The following is a 17130-nucleotide window of genomic DNA, read 5'->3' on the forward strand; positions in this document are numbered from 1 at the left end:
TCTGCAGCTGGTGCAAAAGTACTGAGGCCACCTCCAAGCCACAGCAGAGCGTGGTGTGGGCAGCAGGCACATGTGGGCAGGTAGGGCATTGAGCCCAGCCAGGAGCCAGAGGCACGTGCCTGGGAGGCAGCTGCCGGCAGATCTGACTTACTGCCCCAGCAGGGAGCCTAACACCTAGATTCTCTAGAGTGGACTAGTTCGGTCTGACACTATAAGGGCTGGAAAACCTCCCAAGGCAGAAGACAGGGGCTGGGAAGTCCTCAAGAAGCTAACATGTACCTTTATACATAAAATAATGCAAAAAATAGATATGAAAAGATCAGCTATCCATATAACAATGTCAATAATAGTGTGGGCACTAGAAAAAAGGCTTTATGTTAACAAAGACAGTGTGGCAAACTGTCCTTCCTGCTTATCTCTTACAGCCTTTCACACAGACCTGTGCTGATTCAGTAGCTTAGATGGGTACACGGAGCTCCCCATCTCCACCTCTGAGCATGAGAAGGGGAAAGCTGAAACCTCTTCCGCAGAAAGCACCCCCACTGAAGGTCCTAGGAACCCACTAGAGTCCTCAAAAGAATGCCCATTTTCTGCTTTCTTTGTCTTCAGGCCCTAGCCTTACTCTGTAGGCTCGGCTCACAGTGTCCTGCTGGGTCTGCCACCAGAATCATGCAACCTAACTCCACCAGCCCCCACGTGAAGCGGGGAGATTTCTCTGTAGTTAACCCCACTGCCATTCCTGAATGAGATTGGTAGAGGGTTTTTAAAAGATGCCCAGAGGTAGTTGACTGGCCTCAGATCCCAACTGCCTGCCTGGCTCTCAAGAGTGCCACGCATCTTCGAACTAAAGTCTTACTGGTTCAGACTAGTTCAGAGCCCATGAAAGCCTGGGTGTGGCTTCTTAGGAATCCTGAGAGAAGAAACTGAACCTCTCTTTCACTTTGTGGGCCAATTCCAAGATGGAGAACTCCCAATGAGAGTGGAAGGGTCAACCCTGGGGAAAAGCCCTGAGATTCTCTCCCAAACCGTCTTCACTTGCTCAGAAATGGCTACGTTCTCACTTCAAAGCCCGGCCTTTATTCGTGCAACCTATAACTGCCCTGTGTCCAGGCCCAGTCAAGACAGTCTCACCTTTAGTAAGGCCTTGGGATCTTCCAGGACCCAAACACCTACATTTTCACCAGCAGTAGCTCTGGTCAAATGCTGGCCTCACTTTCAACCTGTGGTGTCGGCGCATGTTTCTCTAAGTGGGCCCAGAAGTTAGCAGTGGGTGTGGAACCTCCTTTCTCCACAGGGGCCCATTTTTTCCAGTCCTGAGACGGATGACTTGGGTGTGAGCCTGGGAAAACCCTAAACACCCAGGCTCTTTCTGGCTTCGCTGAAAAAGAGGGTTTCCTGAACTAGGCAAAGCCTTGTTTCCTGGTCCCCACAGGCATCCACTGAGCAACAGATGATGCTCAGAGAGAACCTTTGCCAGTGTGCCAACTGCAGATGAGTCCCGGAATCCTCAGCGGCACTGCTGTGCCTTCTCTCCCATCTGAAGCTGGATACCACGTCTTCCCGAGACCCTCAAGGAGGAAGGCATCAGCTTCCCTGGGAAGGAGGGTTGCAGTTAGGAGGGCTGAAGCTTTAGGAAAGCCTCTTTCCCAAAGAGCTGGTGGGGCGGGGCAACAATGTTTCCTGGTGGGAAAGGTGGAGAAGGAGCCTGGGGAACCCGTGGCTGTCCTGAGCAAAAGAAAGCACAGGAAACAGCTTACCGACTCTCCCTGGGCCCTATGAAAAGAGGACTCTTGCCTGAGGCCCTTGTAACCTGGAGTTGTAAACATCCAGGACGCACCCAGCAGCTTCCTCGCCTCCTCTGGTGCAGGGCCCATCGAGGAAGGCAAGACTGGGGGTGCAGAGGGACCTCATCATCACAGCAGCTGGAGGAAAGCACTTTCCCCAGGCATGCAAAAACAGGGACGTGCCTCCATCCCTACAAGCTGGCACTCCAGCCCCAAATGGGCACCTGACAACCAGGTGAGAGGCCAAAAAGGCAGAGATATTCCGAGCAGCTCGGGGGAGAAAGCAGGAGCGGACTGGCACAAATGAGAGGTTTCTGAGGGGACAGCCAGGTCTGCTGTGCTCAGTTGAGTGCCTGGAATGTGCCTGGCATGTGGTAGGCTCTCAGCGAGTTTCTGAACAAGTGAATGAATGATGATAGTTTGGGGCAAAGTGAGAAAAGTTAAAAACAGATGAAAATGGCTTGGGATCCCCAGCTATGGGAGTGAGGCGGACTGAGGAGAGCCCAGCCACAGGAGGGGGCTGAGTTTGGGTGAGGGGACTGGACTGGCAGGGTGGGGAGTGTGGGGCTCTCTGCATGCCCCAGTGGGGGATGGGCCAGTGTCTGTGTTGTAGCACCGCCTGGAATTGAAAGGGTTCCATCAGGAGAGAGCCAAGACAGGCAGAGTGAGCCCTAGGTTCAAACATCACCCCCCCACAGATGTGATCTGAGTCATGCTTGTGATCCCAGTAAGAGCCCTGCCTCACCCAGCCCTGATGCCTCCTTCACCAGCTCCGCCTGGCCAAGCCTTGCCCCAGCCCCTCCCTGGGAGGCATCTGTTGCTCACCCTCAATGCGCTGAAATGCTTCTGACCTGGGTGTCGGGGCAGAGCAGAGATAAGATTGTTCTGAAAGTTGACATCCCAGGGGATCACAAAAGGCCAGGAGACACCAGGACAGAGGGACCTCCTGCTTAGGAGAAACCATCATAAAGGAGCGTCTTCCCATTCCCTTACCCTCAGCACCATGCCACCCACACTCGGACCCTCCACAACCTATTTTGCTCCACTTCAGTACCCGGTAGCAGCCAGTTTCCCATGAGAAAACCAAGCTATTCCTGAGAGAAGTCAAATCGATTTAATCTGTAACTATGAAATGTCTAGATTAGCAGCAATTATGGACAACCAGAGCCTAGGCAGAATCTGTCCCCCGAAGGCATCCTGGGGACCACGAAGGCTCCCGTCAGTTCACAGAGGTGGCTGGCAGGATGTTAGCTTTGCGCTCAGCTTCAATGCAGTACTTCTCAGGAAGGCCAGTGGCTCTGCCAGGGAGATGCAGGGCAGGTATAAGGAAAGGTGCTGGACCAGACAGGAGGCAGGAGGAGGCAGGCTCTGGGTGGGGTTTATAGAACCTGGGGGCCTGCACTCCCCCAACCCTGCTCTCACAATCCACCCCACAAACAAACATTCATGTCAGGGCTCCAGCATCCTGCCAAGGAGTTGCCAGACAACCAGGAAGACCCCATCCCAGGACTTTCAGCTGGAGCCCCCTTTGGAGGGATGAGCCCTGAGCATCTCTGCCATGGCCACCTCACCCCCAAATCCCACACTTTCTAGCCTGTTGTGCCAACTCTTCGGGGAAGGGAAGAGGATCTGTGGAAAAGATTCCAGCGCACCTCAGCTCCTTAAGCTTCGTCCTCTTGATGTCATCGATGCGCTCACGCCGTTTCTGGGCCTCCTCTTTGAGGCGCCGGCCCTCCTCAAAGGTGGCAATCCGGTTCTGCACCTGCTTCTGCTGGTTCTCGCGCACCTGGCGCCGCAGCTCGTTGGCATGCTGTAAGCGCCCTGTGGCCTTTTTCTCCTCCTCCAGCCTCTCCTTCTCAATCTGTTCTCTCTGAGCCCTGGGGGAGGGAAACAGGAACGGAATGAACTCAGCTGAGCTGGCCCAGGCCAGGAAAGGTGGTGGGGGAGCCTCCTGGTTGGGCTCTTCCAGCAGACATGCCTCAGAGACCACAGACCCCTGAGCTCCAGGCCCCTTTTGTAACTCAAAGATCAGCCCCAAAAGCTGCTGTCTGTGTGTGCCCCCTTCTCTCACCCAGCCAGGACTAGCTCCAGGGTCTCGTGACTGTATGTCATGGGCAGGCTTAGAAGGGCCCCCAGCTTGGTTTGGTGCTCTGCTTTCACTGTTTTGAAATTCTTGATAATTTTTGGACTCCACATTCTCGTGCTCTGTCACCCAGGCTGGAGAGCTGTGGTGCTATCATAGCTCACTGCAGCCTCATCCAGCTGGGCTCAAGCGATTCTCCCACCTCAGCCTCCCGAGTAGCTGGAACCTCAAGTGGGTGCCACCACACCCAGCTAATTTTTTGTTTATTATGTGTAGATATGAAGTCTTACTATGTTGCCCAAGCTACAGATTCTCAATTTTCACTGCACTAAAATATGTAGCCAGCCTTATACCCAGGGTTTCACTGGGAGCTACTGTTCCTACCCCTCCCTGGTAACAATGCATAACTCCTCTCCAGCTTGTCCTGAGACTTCGCCTGCCTCCCTACCTCCCTCCCTTCCTTCTTTCCTTCCTTCCTTCCCTCCCTCCCTCCCTCAATGCTTAGAAACATAAAAGATGTGGTAAAGTGTCATGCTGCTCTATCCTGGTTAGTAAAAGAAGGAAGGGGCTCAGCCTGATATCTCTCAGCTCTCTTCCTGATCCATCTCTCCAAATTTCCTTTAGAAACCTCTGCCACAGAAATACTTCATGGACCCCGACATCAGGGAGAAAATCACTAATGATAACAAGAAAGGCTCAGAAAACACTCAAATGAAACACATTCACATCTCAGAAAAAATGCAGTTATACCCCTTCTTAAGCTAACATCTAATTTTGTTCTCAACATAAGTAAAAAAATGAAATGTACAATCACCTTAGGCAAGGATCTCTCACCTGCTCTCCTACCCTAGAGTCACTGATACCCCAACAAAGGTACCTACAACACTGCTTTGCATCCTCATGTCCCTCTAGCTTTCTTCCAAGATCCACCATACATGGGGCATCCTCTCCACTCCCATCAACTCTTTCCATCATGCAAACATTTCTTAAAATGCTACGCCTTCTACAGACTTTCCAGTTTGCCCAAACAGAACTGCTGGCTTCCTGAGCCCTCTGTATTTAGACACCAAAACCTGACTGCCCAGACACATCTCTGATAGCAAGAAGACTCTCCTCTGTGCCTTGCCATTGTTTTCCTGTACTTAGAACAGTTTTCCACTGTTCCACCCTCTTCTGAGTGAAGGGGAAAGTGTGGAAAAGGGGGACTCTCTCACTAGAGAGCCTCGGCAGTGCCAGGCAGGTAAAAATCCAAATGAGGAAAAACTTGGTCATTACATTGGGTTAGGGCACTGATCACAGAGCCTAGCTGCATTTTAGAATCTCCTGGGAGCTTTGGAAACATACTTATGCCTGGGCCTCACCCCAGACCATTTAAATCACAATCTAGGGAAGTGGAGCCTGGTCATCAGTATTTTTCAAAAGCTCCCAGACATTTCAAAAAACCACTTGGGGCCAGGCGCGGTGGCTCACACCTATAATCCCAGCACTTTGGGAGGGTCAGGCAGGTGGATCACCTGAGATTGAGAGTTCAAGACCAGCCTGACCAACATGGAGAAACCCCGTCTCCACTAAAAATATAAAATTTGCTGGGTGTGATGGCAGGCGCCTGTAATCCCAGCTACTCAGGAGGCTGAGGCAGGAGAATCGCTTAAACCTGGGAGGCAGAGGTTGCAGTGAGCTGAGATCATGCCACTGCACTCCAGCCTGGCAACAAGAGCGAAACTCCATCTCAAAAACAAAAAAAAATATATAACTAACACTGGGTAGGGGCGGTCAGCCATCTCTGCTTAGTCAACAGGCTGAGAATAACAGGCATCCCTCTGTCCAGAAACAGAGCCCACATACAGGCCATACAGGAGGCTGTGCTTTTGAAGCAGAAAAAGTCGGATTTGGGCTGTGGCAGAGATGCTCCTGAGTGAAGACACTATCATGGCGGTCAAATGGCCTTGGAGACACTAGGCCTAGATACTAACCTACAACAACAGGTGAAGCTGAGCTTCTCCAAAAAGGCTGGTCTAGCTTTAATAACTGGCTAGTGCATATGCTTCAGGCAAACGACGCAAAGGAAAGACAAATGGGCCGGCAGCAAAAGGAGGACTTAAATTTCATTTCATTAATATTTATTAGTGCCTGTTAATGACAACACAGATGTCCAAAGGCAGAGAGGCCAGTGGGGCGAGAAAAGACATCTGGAAGGCAGTCTGTGGCCCAAGGGCAGAATTTTTGAGGGTATTCAGAAAGCTACTTTCTTCACTAGGTGTCCAGTGACCATGGCACAACCCTGGGGGCAGAGAAAGCTACAGAGCCAAAGGGCATCACAGCTGGGAGGACAGGCTGGGGCCCGCAGTCCAATAAAAGACCAAAAATCTGGCTCTGGTAAGGACAGAGGCTCCTGGAGACCTGCTCTGCCTGTAGCTCGGCGTCTGGATAGCCTGGTCTGGCATGCAACTAACTAGCCATTGCCAAGAGGAAAGACCGAGGGCATATGGACCAAGAAAGTGATGCTATACTGTTCAGTCTCTACTTATCTGAACGTAGGTCTGTCATTTTGTATCACCTCAATTCAAATATTGCTTGGCTTGTTTCCTTTTGAAAAATTCTGATGTTGCAGAGCAAAAAGAGTCATTCCCAGTTAGACCAGGAGAACACCCCCAGGGACCAGGCCTGGGGGTGGCAGACCTGACTGATGGAAAACAGAGCAGAGAGGGAAACCAATGGGAGCTGTGACTGACTATTGACTGCTTTCGGGGAGGGAGCAGAACACTGAGAGATGTGAACACTTAGCTTCCACTTACGTGTTGAAATTAGCATTGAGCCAAAAGGGAAAACAAAAATAAAGGGATAAAGAGCTACCATGGAAGAAAGATGGATTAATGTCGGTGCAGTCCATCCAAACACAATCCCTTTCCTGCAGAATGGGCAAGAGCAGTGTTTTGTTAATTTCTAATGTCCTCCATGGCATCCAGCACAGAGCCCTGTATTTTCTGTGCTTAATGCGTATTTGTCAAATGAATGGCAAACAGCTCCCTTAAAGTCCTGCTCCGATGACTCACAATCCTTGGTGTCTGAAGTTCTTCTATCTTTCCTAAACCACTCTTCTTGCAGTTTCATCCCTAATTTGAAGGGGCCATGGGTCAGAGGGCAGCAGAAGGGACAGATTTTTACCTTTATTTATAATTTTACCGCTCCGGGGTAAATAATCCCAGTTACCACCAATTCCTTAGGCAATTCCAGGTGCTAGCTCCCAGTTCTCTAATCACAAAATGCTTGGCCAAAGTGATTTTTAAAAGCTTCAATCGTCCATCTAGTTACAACGATCCCACCAACCCAGCCAAGATGGACAAGCATCTGACAACACGCCAGAAAGCTTCTCTCTATCCCATATGGACCATACGAGAAAAGAAATCCAAGATCCCCAGGCCCCTCCTACCGAAGAATCCTCTCGAACTCATCCCGGTCCCGCTGCACCTGAACAGCCAGAGCGTGCTCCTTGAAAGCCACCTGCTCGAGCCGACTTTTCCGCAGCTTGGCTTCTGTTTCCATCTTCTTCTGCGCATTTTCCTTTTCCTTTCTGCGCCACTCCCTGTCTGCAACCTCTTGGTTGCGCTTGGCCCGCAAGGCATCCTGGTAAAGTTGGCAGGGGACCAGTGAGGGCACAAGATAGCTTGAGGTACAGACCAAGTGCCTTTAAGAAAACACCTACTTACAGACCGTCTGCTTTGAAAAGCACCATGAATTTCTCTGGCAGCTAGCTATTCTAGGAAAGGATAAGTGGAATCCTGTCATCAGACTTTTGGGTTAGAAGATAACCTGAGGGGTCATCTTGTCCTTCCAACCCACTCATTCGGTTCTTTCCCTATACCTCAGACATCTCCAGACAGTCTTGAAATTGCTTCTAATTTTTAAAACTGCTAATGATGGAGATACCACACTCTCCCCTGGTGACACATTTCACTGATTGGTTGAGCCTGAAAGTTCTTTATGGAACAGTGAAAAACTTTCTCTTGGACCTTAAGCACACACTGCACTGCCCAATCCCTGCTGACACAGGCCCTGGGGGCAGGCCCACATCTTCCTTCTGAGACTACTGAAGTCTAGTAACTTGCATTCCTTCCTCCACATCTCCACCCTCAAGGCCATTCTACAGGCTGTCAAATGGATGGATAGGCAAGGGAGTGGAAGAAGTAGGGGGAAGTCAAGTCTAAGCAGGTACCTGTTCTGCCTGGTAATCCTGGACCTTCTCCTGCATGGCTCTCAGGCGGGCGATCTCCTTCTCTTTCTCCCTCCGGATTCTCTCCTGCTCAGCCTCAAACTCTGCTTCTCGAGCCTGGTGGAAGGAAAGTCCTTGCAGAACAGTTGCCATTGCCCCAGCCTTGCAGAGAGAAACAAAATCCCTACAAAAGAGTTTCCAATAGCTCCTCTACCACTTCCTGACTCATTTTAAAATAGGGCAAAATGAGGCCAAGCACTGTGGCTCCTGCCTATAATCCCAGAACTGTGGGAGGCTGAGGCAGGAGGACCACTTGAGCCCAGGAGTTCAAGACCAGCCTAGGCAACAGAGGAAGACCCTGTCTCTACTAGAAATCTAAAAATTAGCCAGGCATGGTGGCATGTGCCTATAGTCCCAGCTACTTGGGAAGCTGAGGTAGGAGGATTGCTTGAACCTGGGAGGTCGAGGATGCAGTGAATCATGATTGCACTACTGCATTCCAGCCTGGGCAACAGAGCAAGACCTTGTCTCAAAATAAATAAATAGGGTTAAATGAATTTAGCAATGCATGAACATAAAAACCTTTGTAAAATGCTTCACTGTTTACAAAACACTTTCCCATGTGTTATCCTAGAGAGCCCTCACAACATTTCACGAGACAGATATTATAGATGAGAAAACTGATGGTCAGAGAGATCAAAGGTCTTGCCCAAGATTACACAGGCAGTAAACTACCTAACAAGATTTGATCACAGGTACCCTGACCCTGGCTTTCACTCTCCTTCCACTATGTCACAGACAATTTTCAAGTTGCAAGGCTGCTGGGTCAAGCGACAACTGTGGTTCTCTGCCTGTCTTGTAAAGTGCAGCAGGTGGAGGTTATCTCATTACTCCCTGGGCAAAGTGTCAACCATGCTTTGGGCAGTCCCACAGTGGTTAGTAGATACTTAAAGAATGAACCATCAAAATTAGCCCCCTTTCCACCTCTCTGAAAGAACAAGCGGATCCTTAAAAGCTTTCCAAGCCCAGCTTCCCAGCTGCCATTCTTGAGCAATTGTAAGATGAATGGTACAGGTTGGGGGGAAATGTAACCTTTCTATAAAGAACCTTCCTGGCCAAGCGCGGTGGCTCACACTTGCAATCCCAGAACTGTGGGAGGCCAAGGCGGGTGGATCATGAGGTCAAGAGATCAAGACCATCCTGGCCAACATGGTGGAATCCCGTCTCTACTAAAAATGCAAAAATTAGTTGGGTGTGGTGGCAGGCACCTATAGTCCCAGATACTCAGGAGGCTGAGGCAGGAGAATTGCTTGAACCCAGGAGGCAGAGGTTGCAGTGAGCCAAGATCACAACACTGCACTCCAGCCTGGTGACAGAACAAGACTCCATCTCTAAAAACAAAAACAAACAAACAAACAAAAAATAAAATAAAATAAAAAATAAGAACCTTCCTTAGCCCTCATTCTACCTGCCCAGACTTCTGTGAAGCCCAGTGAGTTGCCCCTGTAAGTTGTACAGGGCTTTGTCAAGCTGCTTCCTCTATCTGCCTTTCCTTAGACAGCAGGACAGAGAACTCTGGGTGCTTGTACAACCAAGCTCTGCTTTTAGCTCTGGCAAAAATAGATACCACCGTGAGGTCGGTAAGGGCTTGTGATATATGGAGACACTTATGGTGGACTGTGGACATGCCCAGGTGACTGATCCTGTGGCCAGTCTCCAGCCTCTCCCAGCTACGCCTTGACAATGTCCTTTCCATGATAAAGACAAAACATACTCCTCTCTTGCTTAGAAATTCATGGCGATTCCTTATCATTCCACCCTTCCAACTCTGCCCAAGGTCCAAGACACCCACAATGACTGCTCTTAGCTCTCTGGCATCTCGCCACCCTCATTTCTTATTATGACCACTACAAACTCTCTGCTGAAGCCAGAAAATCTGTTCACTAACTCCTACACAGGATTAGCTCATTCTCCCCACCTTCATTCACTCAAAAAAATAGTGGTTGAGTTCCAATGGTGTAGCATTATTCTAGGTATTTTCAGGCTAGTCTGACTGGACACATATTGAAACATCCAATATATTTTGAGTCATCAATGACTATTTCACAGGATAATTGTGAAGATTAAAGGAGATAACGTGTGTAAAACACTTAGCACAGAGCCTATGCACAGACTAGGTGCTCACTACATGACAGTTATGTGATTGTTATTATGTAGGAACCATCTATATCCATCCCTGCATTCTCACTCTATTGCTTGCACCAAGTGTCCCCAGCATCCAATAAGAATACTGAAGCCAATAAGTGAGCTTCGCTGAGCTTTGTTTCCCATCGTTTGCATTCAGAATATATAGGGGTACCAAATATGCCATTCAAATTATACTCACACCCTTCCCTGCCCTTCTTTAAAAATCCCTAACTATAGAGAGGCATAGAGAAGTGCAATGTGTTTCTGTCACCCCAGAATTTCAAAACTAGCAGGGCAGACAAGACCAACACGTGAAGAATTTAATAACGTTCCTGCAACCTTGAGTACTTCCTCCTTTTTACATAAATCCATGTTCACTTTATCTAAACCATTCTTAAAAGCCTTCTTCTACTCTCCAATCCACGTGGACCCCAATCATTTTCTTTTTTTTCTTTTTGAGACGGAGTTTCGCTCTTGTTACCCAGGCTGGAGTGCAATGGTGCGATCTCAGCTCACCGTAACCTCTGCCTCCTGGATTCAGGCAATTCTCCTGCCTCAGCCTCCTGAGTAGCTGGGATTATAGGCACGTGCCACCATGCCCAGCTAATTTTTTGTATTTTCAGTAGAGACGGGTTTTCACCATGTTGACCAGGATGGTCTCAATCTCTTGACCTCGTGATCCACCCACCTCGGCCTCCCAAAGTGCTGGGATTACAGGCTTCAGCCACCGTGCCCAGCCGACCCCAGTAATTTTCTTACTCAACTTTGCCCCAGAATGAGCTAACACATTCATGAGCTACACCCATCTGTAACCATCTGCAGGTAGGGCTCTCTCCTCCACTGTGCATTTACTCTGTCCTATAGGTTCTTCGGTGGGAGATGGGGCAAGACTATTTTCTGAGTCCAGCACCCAATACAGGATGCCCAATATAGGCATTTGCACAAGAAAGTTATGGAACCACCTACTCATGAATACCAGGGGTATCATTATCCAAGTCATGACAAATCCACAAAAAACTCACTTTCACCAATAGTTTTAGCTTTCTTTTCTGCCTGCACATGGCCCTCATCCCAACTTCTAATCAAAGGTGTTAATGAGGATACAGCTAATTTGGGTGCCCTTCCTAGGCTGTCTCTGTTAACTAAAACGGGGACTGGCTAAGATGAAGAGACAAAGAAGCCAGGCCCTTGAACTAAGGCTGTGCATCTCAGAATGAGGGCATGGCTGCCTTCCACTGGAGTTCCCTTGGTTCTCAGGCCTTCTTCCTCTCCTTGTGACAGGCATTCCATTCCTAGCCAGAGGTCCCAGAAACCAAGTCCCTACCATCTTCTTCTTGGTAAACTCCATCACCATCTGGTCCGCCAGCTTCTCCTGAGCCAGCAGCTCTGCTTTCTGTTTCTGGTTTTCGTCATTGATGCGCCTAATCTCAGCTTGCATCTTCAGTTTTTGCTGCTGTCTTCGTTCCATGTCCTGCCAGGAAAAGTAAGAGAGCCTCAGAGTACAAAGAGGCAAGACAAGAGGCCGCTGGCATCCAGGTACACAGAGAGACAGACAGGGGCAGGGGACAAACGCATTGCCTGCAGTCTAGTGTCCACAGCTATCCTTTGTTAAAGCTGCTTTTTCAAGGGTCGTCGTTGCCCTCTTCAACCAAATGACCAACTTGACTTTGTGGCAGCCTCTGATGCTGCTGATCTCTATACTTTCAGGAAGCAGAAGCTCTTAAAAGTTCCACACAATTTCCTCTCACATGTCTTGCTAAATCCTACCCCTGTGGCTTTGCTTCCTCCTGCCTTCAATTTCCCTCTCCCATTTAAACCCAACTTTCACTCTCACTCAATGGTGACAACTGAAATAAGAAATATTGCCCAACTGAGTACTTTCTACTTGAGCACTGCACGTAGACTATCTCTAATACCTAAATATGTCCCAAAATTCTACAAGGTATGCCTTGTTGGCCGGAACCAGTGGCTCATGCCTGTAATCCCAGCACTTTGGGAGGCCAAGGCAGGCAGATCACCTGAGATTGGGAGTTCGAGACCAACCTAACCAACATGGAGAAACCCTGTCTCTACTAAAAATACAAAAAATTAGCTGGGTGTGGTGGCAGGCTCCTGTAATCCCGGCTACTCAGGAGGCTGAGGTAGGAGAATCACTTGAACCCCAGGAGGAGGAGGTTGTGGTGAGCCGAGATCGTGCCATAGCACTCCAGCCTGGGCAACAAGAGCAAAGAGGAAAACTCTGCTCAAAAAAAAAAAAAAAAAAGTAGGCCTCGTTATTTCTCTTGCTCCAATAAAGAAACTAAGGCCTAGCACTGACGTGACTTGCCTACCGGCCACACAGATAATAATCTCCAGGGCTAAAATCCTGAAACATGTTCTGCGTGAATTAAAGTTTCAACCTGCTCTGGAAATCCTGCTTGATTGCCTCAACTTTCAGTTCTCTCTCCATTTCTGAATTCCCTCTGCACTTAAGATGGTGCCACGCCTCTTGCAAGGTGATCATATGCTGCCTTGCAGGTCCCCACTCATTTCATATGTATTGCTCTGCCCCAGCTACAGGACAAGGGGCCTTGTGTCACATATCCTCTCTTCCCCAACGACATGGAGCCCAATGCAAGAAAGATAGCAAATATTCAATAAACTATTCCTAAATGAGGCGGGGAAGGTGGGACCAAAGTGAGTGGCATGTGAGAGAGAAAAAAAAAAGTTCTTAGACACAGAGAAACATGTGATGGAGATCAGAGTGCCAATGTGAACAAGGTCCTTTTTAAGGAAGGATCTCCCTCCCTTTCCCAGCCCTGAGCCTTCAACAGCTCTCAATGATCAGACCACTTCTGAGCCAAGCACATTCTCAGGGGCAAAGGGGCACTGGAATTAGGGGAAGAGCTGGCTCCCCAGTCACCTCCAATCAATCTCAGGCTCCTTGCTTTAAGTTCTTCTATTGGTTAACTCACCCTACCGCCTACACTGTTTCCAGCTCCCTCCATTTCTCCAAAGACTAAATCCCTCCCTGGCCTTCTAGTGCTTCCTCAGCCCAGCTGCTGCCCTGATTCATCCCACCAAGGTAACTCTCCTGGTGGGTCTTTCCCTAGTGCCGGCTCTCTGCCAGCTTGGCTCACTGCCCGGTTCAGGGCTCCTTCCTTCAGGAAGCTTTCTGAACCAGAGTGGTGTGGTGACTGCCTGCCTCTGAGGTCCGTGTGGTGCATGAGTCACAGATGCTCCCTCTCTCTCATCATACTTACTTCTTTGCTCACTCCACTTTTCCCCTTCTGCCCCTCCAACTCCACGCTCCTTTTTCCCCTTCTCCCTTTCTTCTTTCCTTTCTAACTGCTTCTCACTGATGTTAGGCCTGCCATTTGTATCACAGACATCATTTAATCTCGCTGGCCGTCGAAGCTAAAGATGCTGTTGATTTCTGATGTTTGACACACACGCAATCATGTTTTTATTTACTTCTTTCCCTACTTATTTTTATTTTATTTTTATTTTTTTTTTTGAGACAAGAGTTTCGCTCTTGTTACACAGGCTGGAGTGCAATGGCGCGATCTCAGCTCACCGCAACCTCCACCTCCCAGGTTCAGGCAATTCTCCTGCCTCAGCCTCCTGAGTAGCTGGGATTACAGGCACACACCACCATGCCCAACTAATTTTTCGTATTTCTAGTAGACACGGGGTTTCACCACGTTGACCAGGATGGTCTCGATCTCTTGACCTCCTGATCCACCCGCCTCGGCCTCCCAAAGTGCTGGGGTTACTGGCTTGAGCCACTGCCCCCGGCCTTTCTTTCCCTATTTATTTACTTTTTGGATTGTTTTTATTGATTCATTTCATTTCTAAGACACCAAAAGACTTTCCCTATTTCTTTTGAAGCCATCCCAAAGCAACCCCAGATAAACTAATTCCCTTCACTCTCCACCACTTTGCTAGCAGGGTGGGAAATAATACCCCTCGTACCACCAGGAGATGATACAGTAGGTCTAAAGCCAGGAAGGCACAGATTTCTACCCTAAAATTGCCTAATAATACTCCCTGGAGACTCGGGGAGTGCCTGTTAGAAGGACGTTAAAACGATAATGACACAACATCAGTGCTGACTCATGGACTCCTAGAACTTCCTCAGTGAGCCGACCAATTACCACTCCCCACATCAAGCTGAATTTTCCCATCTTCACTTCTCGCCCACTACCCTGCATATGTGCCCCATGCCTTTCCTTCTTGACCCTTTCCCACTCTCTCTCCCCTGAGCCAGGAAATAAAGTAACTTGGCCAGGTCTCTCATTGTCTTCACCCTACTGTTCTCCTTCTCATGCAGTTCACAGGGCTATGTGCCCCTTCAGTTTCCCCAGCTACCAAGGCGATCTTGATTCTACTTCTCTAGCAGATCCTCACACTGCAGGTGTGGTGAGAAGGCTTCATAATTACAAGTCTGCCCACCTGCAGGACTCTTCATGGCCCCTGTCACTCACCACCATCAGATGCACTGGCTGATAACAACTTGACAATTCATAAACACAGGGGAGGAGGAGAACCATAAAAGAATACGTGTTCCACAAGTTAAATGGCACCATGAGGAGGCAATCACACAAATTCAGAATGTGAGATATTATTAAAGGCAACTGGCCTAGCTGCTTCAAAATATCAGTGTTATAAAAAGAATGAAGAAATGAATGAATGAATGAATGGGGAAACTCTTCTAGATGAAAACAAACTACAGAAATACAACTGAATGCAATGTGCAAACCTTGATTAACATCTAGTTTGGAAACAAGAAAGCCAGAAAGACATATTTGAAACAATTGGGGAATGTGAATGTGGATTAAATATTCGATGATATTATGGAATCACCGAATTCGAGTTTTTGATGGAGGAGGTGATAATGGTATTGGTGACATGTAAAAGAGTGTCCTTGTTCTTCAGAGTTGCAGGCTGAAGCATTTAGAGGCAGAGTGTCAAGATATCTGCAAATTACTTTCAAGTAGTTTAACAGTAAAAAATACATATATACACCTAGAAAGAAACAAGCAAGTAAGGCAAATGATTAACAATCATTAAATCTAGATGAAGAGTTTATGGGTGTGATACAATTTTTTCAACTTTTCTGTGTGTACAAAAATTTTCAAAATAAAAAATTGAAGGGAAAAAATAAATTTTCCAAGTGCCTGCCATGTCCCTCACTGCGCTAAAGGGTTTTATACATTGCTACAGCCCAGAGAAGGTACATAGAAATCTTCCTAGTTTGGGCAGGTATGTCATCATTTCTTTTGCAATAGATATGCCTACTAATTTTATTTGGACTAACAGGAAGAAAAGATTTGACTTCATAACACAATTAATAACAATGGGATGCTGTGTACTTTGAGTGAAGTAACAGCAGGGAGCCTGGAACTAAAATATTGCTACTGTTTATCTATGAAGTATGTAATATCCCTAGATGATGGAAGGAAGACTATAAAACATCCCTATGTTTACTTGTGCAAAGCATGTAGCCATCTATATCCTTTACCCGTCTATTCACAATGATATGTCAGTCTTGGACCCCAAGTCCCTGGGAGGTAGGGACAGTATCTATCCAATCACTGCTCATCCCCCAGCATGGCACCGTGGTGAAATAAATATTTAACATGGCAATAAAAAGTAGAAGGCGATGTTGTGAAATGAGCATGTGCCTGACAGAAAATAAGTCACACCCTGAAAGCCCAGAGTCCCGAAGGGTTTTGATGCTGCTGCTGGTGGTGAAACGTGGCACTGTCCGTCTGGCCTGTTACCTTTAGATCCTCTTCTTGGAGCTGCTCCATATATTCCAGCATCTGCTCCTTCTCCTGCTCCCGCTGCTCAGCAAGCAGCGATCGCTCCTCCTGGTTCTTTTCCATCTGTTCCACAATTTGCTGCCTTCCTCTAGGAGGGAACAGTGCCACCGTGTCTTAGACAACCAGGGTCCACGTCTCCCGGGGTCCGACCTCCACCCAAACAACTCCCAAGATGGGTGATGTCACAGAAACAATTTCACAGTTGTCCCCTAAAGATCGATATGCTTCATGAGCCCAGACCAAGGTCCTTCCCCCAGAAAGGACCTCAAGGGTCGGCCTTCTTTCTCCTGAGCTCCTGTCTAAGGCTCACTCTTCCTGAGATTCTCCTTCTTTATTTTTTTGCCCAAGAGGGCACCCCACTTGATAAAGCACATTCTACCTTCCAGTATATAAAGAGTTTCTCAAGTCCTACCCCCTCCCAAGTCTTCCCAGAGCAATCGTAGGAAGCTAGCTGAACAGTAAAAAGACCAAGAAAAACAGGGTCTACAAGCGGTTTGCAGTGATTCCCTATGTGTTAGTGGGATGTCAATAGACCCCATGACATATGAGGAAAGGCTGGAAGAATGGCAGGAGACACAGATTAGGATAAGAATCAAGAGGAAAGAGTATGAGAGTCACATTCAGATGGAGTGCTTGAATGGCTTCATGACTCCAGATGAAATAAACAGGAGTCAAGAGTAAAGGGTTCCACGGAAACAGGTTTAGGCTCAATATATTACCAGTGCAAATCATTACCGTTGTCGAATGAGACAGATTTTTCCTTTGCTGGAGCTGTTTGTGCAGAAGACGGACAGCCACTTAGCCACTAAATAACCTTTTACTGAGAACCTACTATAGTATACCAGGTACCTACCAGAAGTGCAGAGGTGAATGTACCAGGTATCGTATACCAGGCACAGGGATGAATGGTGCCAGAGAACAGCATACAGTTGGGGAGATAAAACTGCCATTCAGGTGGCACAAGGATTATTTATAGAGGTAATTCATATATAATATGGTTGGTGTTCTAAATCTAGGACACTATTATTCTATAATTTACTTGCTCTGGGACTTGTCCTT

General features: G+C 48.0%; 1 protein-coding gene across 4 annotated transcripts in view; it reads right to left on the reverse strand.

The window, feature by feature from the left end:
- Positions 1 to 2879: 2879 nt before the first annotated feature.
- Positions 2880 to 17130, reverse strand: part of CFAP45 (cilia and flagella associated protein 45) — a 29851-nt gene continuing 15600 nt past the window's right edge. For all 4 annotated transcript variants that reach the window (XM_054247825.2, XM_002760162.6, XM_035280084.2 and 1 more), the window contains exons 7-12: positions 16030 to 16159; positions 11589 to 11735; positions 8081 to 8194; positions 7298 to 7491; positions 3437 to 3661; positions 2880 to 3082 (exon numbers count right to left, since the gene is read on the reverse strand). In XM_054247825.2, the coding sequence (XP_054103800.1) occupies positions 3004 to 3082; positions 3437 to 3661; positions 7298 to 7491; positions 8081 to 8194; positions 11589 to 11735; positions 16030 to 16159 (889 nt within the window). In that variant the 3' untranslated portion in view covers positions 2880 to 3003. The remainder of the gene's footprint in view (positions 3083 to 3436; positions 3662 to 7297; positions 7492 to 8080; positions 8195 to 11588; positions 11736 to 16029; positions 16160 to 17130) is intronic.

This window comes from Callithrix jacchus, chromosome 18 (assembly GCF_049354715.1).
Source record: "Callithrix jacchus isolate 240 chromosome 18, calJac240_pri, whole genome shotgun sequence".
NCBI lineage: Eukaryota > Metazoa > Chordata > Mammalia > Primates > Cebidae > Callithrix > Callithrix jacchus.